The 8,685-nt window shown below is 34.2% G+C and overlaps 1 protein-coding gene across 1 annotated transcript; it reads right to left on the bottom strand.

Moving 5' to 3' along the window:
* Positions 1-329: 329 nt before the first annotated feature.
* Positions 330-1,274, bottom strand: LOC107287575 (olfactory receptor 12D3-like). The gene has a single exon (XM_015816098.1). The coding sequence runs from the start codon at positions 1,272-1,274 to the stop codon at positions 330-332; it is 945 nt and encodes a 314-aa protein (XP_015671584.1).
* Between the last annotated feature and the right edge of the window lie 7,411 nt (positions 1,275-8,685).

Consider the following 8,685-nt stretch of genomic DNA (forward strand, 5'->3'; position numbering starts at 1 on the left):
TATATATATATATATATATATATATATATATATATATATATATATATATATATATATATATATATATATATATATATATATATATATATATATATATATATATATATATGGGTGGTTTTGTATTTTCCCTGTATCTCTATCAACATAAGTAAACTTTCAGGGTTATTCTGCTAGGAATAAATTGATCCATTATCTGCATGTGGGATAAAAGGCAATATACAAATATAAAGAATTAAATGAAATAGGTAGTTTATTTTAGAATGAAAGGTTTGGGGAGAGCAAATGTCCCATTAGTGATAATGAATTATAACGGATGCAATATATTTTCATCATTTACACCCAACAAAAAGAGACTTTTTACCCCAAATCTTTTTCACTGCCCTTTTAACTTCGTGATTTCTCAGTGTATAAATAAGTGGGTTCAAAACAGGAGTAATTGCACTATACATAAGAGTCAATATCATGTCTCGTTGAGATGAGGTACCCACTGTAGGAATCATGTAATTAAGCAAAACAGGAACATAAAGTAAAGCCACCATAGACAGGTGAGATCCACAAGTGGAGAAAGCTTTTTGCCGCCCACTTTGGGACTGCATTTTGAAGAGGAGGAAGGTAATAATGTAGAGGTAGGAAATGACTGTAATGAGAAAAGGGCCAATTGCAATGCAGCTGGTCACAATATTGAGAAGCATAAGGCTGAGTTGTGTGCTACCACAAGCCAGTTTTAACAATGGTTTTGTATCACAGACAAAATGTTCAATGTGATTTGATCCACAAAAGGGTAGATAAGCAGTCACTACTGCATGCATCAAAGCATGAAGAAAACCAGTGGACAGGGAAGCTGCTGCCATCAGGATGCAAACCTCTTTTCTCATGATGATGGTATAGTGCAAAGGCTTGCATATAGCAACATAGCGGTCATAGGCCATGACACCAAGAAGAATAGCTTCACTGCTGCCCAGGAAGTAGAAGAAGAACAGTTGGATCATGCAGTCATTGAATGAAATGATCTGCAGTTCTAACAGAAAGCCAGAAAGCATTTTGGGTACTGTTGTTGAGGAGTGGAAAATATCAAGGCAGGAAAGATTTCCAAGGAAAAAATACATGGGCCTGTGAAGTTGTTGTTCAATTAAAACTACAATAAAAATAGTTCCATTCCCAAGTAAAGTTGCCAAATACAACATGAAAAAGATTGCAAAGAGTAGTTTCTTAAGTTCCAAGACTGTGCCAAAGCCTAGTAAGATGAATTCACTAACTTCTGTTCGGTTTTCCATCACTAAAAAGGAAACAGAAGGTGATACAAGTAGACAGAAATAATTGTTGAGTGTTACAAACAATACATTTGGCAAGGCAAACATATAAAACTTAAGTAATAAGATACAAGTCTGTAACAAATAACAGATAAAAAGAAAAAAGGCATGGAAATTTTTATATACATTAATAGATAATTTTATTGAAGTAAGAACATAAGACATTTACAATAGCAAAAGGTAAGCAGAGACTATTCATGTTTCTTAATCAGAATAAACATATTCAATGAAGCATGTAGTTATTGTATAATATTATTTATCACCCCTGAGAAGGATGCTTTTCTGATTATATACCCCAGAATTGAATAAAACTTCCTTTTTTTAAATTCACAACAGCTACTATAAATTACTGTTGTCACTGACCTTTCTTGGAAACTATTGTTGGTGGTATTGAACAAATACATCTTCACTTAGTAATAAAGGAGAAACAAATTTGTACTTGAATGTCAGGTCAATCCTATTTAGCCTCTTTATTTTATCCATGCACTTATTCATTCCTTTCCGGGCAACTGGTGATATATATCTCATCTGGTTACTTGTATGTTTGAAAGATTATTCTGGGTTAGTTTATTGCTATTAGGATGTAAGAACCCCATTTATTTTATTATATGGACCAGCGGTACTCAGTGTGTGGTCCTCAATGGAACTGCATATACATGGAGGGAAGTGTGTAATGGGGTGCCCCAGGGCTCTGTTCTGGGCCCAGTGCTCTTCAACATCTTCATCAATGATTTGGATGAGGGGATAGATGGGGAACTCATCAAATTTGCAGATGACACCAAGCTGGCAGGAATAGCCAACATGCCAGAAGATAGGGCTAAGATAGAGAAGGATCTTGACAGACTTGAACACTGGGCATTATGTAACAAAATGAAAGTCAATGATGAAAAAAGTAAAAAAAAAATAGGCAAGAAAAACCAAGTTCACAGATATAATATAGGTGGTACCTTGCTCAATAGTAGTAACTGTGAGAGGGATCTCGGAGACCTAGTGGACAATCACTTAAATATATGAGCCAGCAGTGTGCTGCAGCTGCCAAAAAAGCCAACACAGTGCTGGGCTGCATTAACAGAGGGATAGAATCAAGATCACGTGAAATGTTAATATCGCTTTATAACACCTTGGTAAGGTGGAATACTGCATCCAGTTTTGGTCACCACGATGTAAAAAAGATGTTGAAACTCTCAAAAGAGTACAGAGAAGAGGAGCAAAGATGATTAGGGGGATGGAGGTTAAAACATATAAGGAACGGTTGCTGGAATTGAGTTTTTCTTCTTATTTTATAAGACATTTCATTGAAAAGAATTTGCCCATTCCTCTGATAATAAAGAAAATGGACTAAGATGAATCCATAGGCTCTGGCAATATTATATTTCTATATAATTATATTGGATTCATCTCTCATTGTTTTTCCAAGACTCAGCAATCAGTGTGGCAGATATGAAGGCTTGAAGGAGATGTTTGAGTTATCTTAACCTGGAAAAGTGATTGCTGGATCATTTTTAATATTGTTTTTTATTTCCTGTTCCTTCTAGAAACAACATATACAAAAGATTATGAGAGGGACAAAAGATGACACCCAAAGGTTTTTTTTTCCAAAACTGGACTCCTTTTCCCACTAAATTTGCTTACCAGATACCTTTTAGTGCATGTGACTGCTTTTTTGAGCCTTGTTTCCTGCAATTAGTAGTTCCACTCCACCCTATCTCTCTTGATTTTGCTATAGTATTATGTTTGAGCAAACACTGAGCCAAATTGAAATACAATATTGAAAGCAAATCACATAACACTTTAATTTTGTACCATATATATCCACAGATTCTACTGCTTTTATTAAATGATGACAGCAGCATTACCCACCATGCCACAAGTTCTGGTTTTTTGTATGTGTGTGAAATGTCATGAACCAAGGAATATGTTTTATGTCAAGATGGCTCAGACTGATACCCATAACCTTCAGAGACTGATAATATGAACCTAGAGAGAGTAAAGAAAATGTTTCAGCATCCAGAAAGTATAAATGGGAAGTCTAAAAGTAGTTAGACAACACCATTATTGATCCTAAAGGAGATTTTTATTAAATGCCTATATGATAAACCTATGTAGACTACTGTGAACTTTCCAAGGAATAATGTATTACTACTATCTAATCATATTTAGATTATTTTGATTTAATTTTATTGCAGAAAATTGTCATTATCTCAGCAGCTTATATTTATAATCTTCAATTAGTCCAAGAATTGCCATGACATTTTTGAACCAAGTGCTGCTTGCAGCACAGAGTGTTATTATGCATATGTTATTGATATTGTTAGATCCATTTAGTAATACAAAACCCTTCAGAAAAGGCATCAAATTTAGTATAATTAAGATTTGGAAACCACTTCAAAAACAGATTGCAATTATATTGTATTACAATACTTCACAGGTTATCAAACAATGTCCCTCAATCTTGACAACAGCTGAAATATTGCTAATGCATGCAGCTTCACAGAAAATCATGAAGCCCATGAAGAGTTGGGCATTGATAAATTTAAATAAATAAAAAATCCCTAGATGCAGAACTTGATAATATTAATCTATTTAAATCTATGTAGGCAACAACAAACCTTGCAAGAATTGGGCAATGTATATGAAGACATATACATAGATATGTGAGTAGCCACCAACATGACATGTTTTTAAGGTTCTGTTTTGATATTTTTGTTTTTGCGTTTAATTTGATGTTTGCCAAGAGTCACAATTGAAAGTTAGGTGGACATGTATGGAGAGAAAGGGAGAAGGAGAGGGAGGGAGAGAGAGGGGGGGTCCTTATTGGTTGGTAAACGGGTACTTGGTCTTGTCTGCCTAGAATAAAGCATCCCAAAAACAGTCCAACTAGATTTATTGGTAGTAGTAGTTTGAATCAACAACTAGTACACTCCATAGATGCACAGAATGAGAGTTCCTTTCATTCTCTTGCCCTTCCTTCTCTATTTTACCTATTTTGTTGTACATCTAGATTGATCAGATGTTAACATACCTGTAAAAATAAGATAAGATAATCTTTATTCTCATTTTTTACTGTGAGCACACTGGCCCACCATAAAAATGAAATTCTATTGCCTGCTTCAAAAGAAAGTATATATCTACCCATACACATACATAACACACATATACACTTGCATTGTATTGTATTGTATTATATTAGTGTATATGTGTGTTATGTATGTGTATGGGTAGATATATACTTTCTTTTGAGAACAGGCAACAGAATTTCATTTTTAAGGTGGGCCAGTGTGCTCACAGTAAAAAATGATAATATATATAACTTACATTATATTACACACACACACACACAATAATAATAATAATAATAATAATAATAATAATAATAATAATAATAATAATAATAATAAAGTTGGAAGGGACCTTGGAGGTCATCTAGTCCAACCCCCTGCTCAGGCAAGAAACCTATATATACACACACACACATATAAATATTAATCACTGTCCATTTTTAATACATAGTGGAAAGACGATACTTGAGAGTTCACAAGTTTGATGCTATCTTGTACTAAACTGTGCAGTATTCCTGTAAACTATACATGTGATTGAAGGAAAAATATTTAAAATGGAAATCCTTGGAATAAAACACAAACATATATGTTTTTGCTAAATATTCAGACAAGTCATACCTCAATGAAACTTCTTGCTCAATTATGTAAGCTTGATAACTAAAGATGATAATGGCTTAAGAGGAAATAAACACATTTTTACGAAATACAAAAAATAAAAATAAACCCTCAGAGCAGAATATATTTTCAACAATTTTTAACTTTGCTTCTGTGTTTGGTTTAAAAAACTATATTTATTCCACCTGGGAGATAAAAAAAGAAAAACACACAAAGCAGTATGCTCATATGGGAATAAATCTACAGAATTTAAGAACATAAACAATTAGTTCAATTAATTAATACTACTTAAGCATAGTTTTAAAAGGCAACTCCATTTTTCTAAGAGACTTGAAAAAATCACTTCCCTATTGACCATCAAACTTAGAAATTATATTATGGAATCTGGTTAGGGTTGAACCTTCAATACAATCAAGGAATAGATAGATAGATGATAGATAATAGATAATAGATAGATAATTGATTGCCTCCAGAGCCTAGAGGATTATATGTCCTGATATCCTTCATCATAATGGTTTCTGGATACTCAGAATATTGAAGAAAACTACATGTAACATCCTGCTGTCTAATCTGAGTTTATTTTCTACCATGCATAATGTTGTCCTCATCTGATATCAACTGATGATTTCCATAGCATCATCAGCCCAGCTCAGGGTGGCCACATATTATTAAGTATTATAAGGAGAGTGATGACATTATTCCTCAAACCAACAGCTGACTTCACCCTGCATTTTCCAAATTTTCTCTGGGGTTTCCCCCAAAAATCCTTTATTCCAGACAAGGAGATATATAGTTGTCCATGGCATGTAGAACCATATATTATAACATCATTCATATTTATTCTAATGTGAATTTTATCAGTTTTATTTGTTTTTTTGTTTTATAGATGTGAGTTTTGTAAAATGTTCCACTACCTATAGTAAATTATTTATTTATATTTATATCACAATATTTTCTTATTGTCTCACTTGGATCTATAGTGATATCTAAATTGAAAAAGGCACAATGCAATTGTTATAATTTTAAAATAAATATTATCCAACAATTTAAAGGAACTCAGACTGTATGATGTGTAATGTTTTGCCCTGTATAGAGAGTTCATTTTGGGGTTCCATAGATTTAAATGAAAACAAAAGGAGAAAAGAATGACATTACTACAGGTGTACACTATAAGCCATCCAAAAAGCAGAAAAAATAGATGAACGTTTTGTTAAACAACTAAAAAATGTACATAAGATATATATTACAGTAGTAATGGCAGACTTTAACTATCCTGATATCAACTGGGAGACAAACTCTGCAGCAAGTGGGAGATCAAACAGATTCATAACCAACCTAGCTGACAACTTTGTCATCCAAAAAGTAGAGGAGAGAACTAGAAGAAAAGCTATACTATACCTAATTCTTACTAATAGAGAAGAAGTGATAGAGGGAATTAAAATTGCCAGAACTTTGGATGAAAGTGACCATGCCATATTGGAATCCAATATAATGCAAACATAAGCAATGGAACATAATCCACCCAGTGTCTTAAACTTTAGAAGAGCTGGTTTTAATGAACTCAGAGACAGTCTAAGAAAAATTCCATGGATGAAAATCCTAAAGGGAAAAACAACTCAAGAAGCATGGGAAACTCTGAAAAATATGATCATAAAAGCCCAATCCAGCACAATACCAATGAAAAAGAAAATAAAGAAATCCAGGAAGAAACCAGCATGGTTGCACAAAGATTTCTCTGATAAACTGAAAGACAAAAAGGACACGTACAAAAAATGGAAAGAGGGACACTAAATAAGGCATATAGCCTGAATCTACAAAGATGAAGTTAGAAAAAACTAAGGCTCAGAATAAACAAATGCTTGCAACAAAAGTCAAAGATAATAAAAAAAGTTTCTTTCAATATATAAATAACAAGAAAAAAGACAAGGAAAAAGTAGGTCCACTTAAAAGAGATGGCAAGGAAGTGACAGGCAGTAGAGAGAAAGAAGAACTGCTTAACTCATTCTTTGCATCACTCTTTATACAAAAAGAAACCTACCAAAAACCTAACTATATAAGACAGACTAAAAATAAAAATAAGCAATAACCTTTATGACCTTTATGAATATAAATCACTGAGACCTGATGGTTTACATCCCAGAGTTCTGAAGGAGCTGACATATATTATCTCAGAACCGCTGAACCATATATTTAAAAAATCCTGAAATACTGAGGAATTACATGATGATTGGAAAAGAGCTGATGTGGTTCCCATCTTCAAAAAGGGGGAAAATAACAGACTCAGGAAACTACAGACCAATCAGCCTAACATCAATGCCAAGGAAGATACTGGAAAAAATAATCAAAAAACAGATCTATGGACATCTAGAAACAAATAAAGTTATAACTGAAAGCCAGCATGGGTTTGTTAAAAACAGATCATGCCAACCAATCTTATTTAATTCTTTGACAAATTAGTAGACCAGTGAAATTCTCTAGACATAGTATACTTAGACTTCAATATGGCATTCAACATAGTAGACCACAACCTACTTCTTGATAAGCTAGAAAAATGTGGGATAGATAGCATCACCTTCAGATGGCTTTATAACTGACTGACAAACTCTACTCAACGAGTCATCCTTAATGAAACTACACTACATGGAGGGAAGTAAGCAGTCGGGTGCCACAGAGTTCTGTCTTAGGCCCAGTACTCTTCAATATTTTCATAAATGACTTAGACAGGGCTTTTTTTCTCGGAGAAAAGGTGGCGGAACTCAAACCTGGCCACGCCCTCATCAAACCCTAGGACCGCCCCTTTAGAGAACAGGAATGCAAGTAAAATTTGGGAGGGGCTATTTCCGGTGTGGGAGGGGATATTTCCGGTGCGGCCGGCCCGGAAAAAGGTGCCGGAACGCGGTTCCGCCGCGTTCCGGCTGAAAAAAAGCCCTGGACTTAGATGAGGGAATAGAAAGGGAACTCATCAAATTTGACACTAAACTGGCAGTAATAGCCAATACCCCAGAAGACAAGTTCAGAATCCAATTTTTTTTGACATACTTGAACAATGGGCTTATCCAACAACATGAAATTTAATATGAGAAAAGCGAAAGGTTTTACACTTAGGCAGGAAAAAACAAAGGTACAAGTGTAGATTGGTCAAAATCTGGTTCAAAAACAGTAACTGTGAGAAGAACCTTAGAGTCTAGTGGATGATCACTTAAACATGATTCAGTAGTGTGCAGCAGCAGACAAAAAAGCTAATACAATCCTTGGTTGTATAAAGAGAAGTATAGAATCAAAATCACATTAAGTATTCATACCGCTTTATAATGCCTTAGTAAGATCACATCTGGAATACTGCATTCAGTTTCAGTCACCACATTACAAAAAGCATGTTGAGACTTTGGAAAAAGTGTAAAAAAGAGCAACTAAGATGATTAAAGGCCTGGAGACTAAAAATATAATGAAGAATGGTTGCAGGATTTGGATTTGGCTAATCTAGAGAAAAGAAGGACTAGGGATATTGATAGCAGTATTCCAGTATTTGAGAGGTTGCCACAAAGAGGAGGGAGTCAACTTATTTAGCAAAACACCTGTAGGTAGGACAAGAAACAATGGATGGAACAGTGAAACCACTTGCCATCAGAAGTTGTAGGTGCTTCAACACAGGAGGTTTTTAAGAAGACACTGGATAGTCATTTGTCTGAAATGGTATAGGA

This window comes from Protobothrops mucrosquamatus, unplaced genomic scaffold, assembly GCF_001527695.2.
Source record: "Protobothrops mucrosquamatus isolate PMUCROS unplaced genomic scaffold, P.Mucros_1.0 scaffold400, whole genome shotgun sequence".
Classification (NCBI taxonomy): Eukaryota; Metazoa; Chordata; class Lepidosauria; order Squamata; family Viperidae; genus Protobothrops; species Protobothrops mucrosquamatus.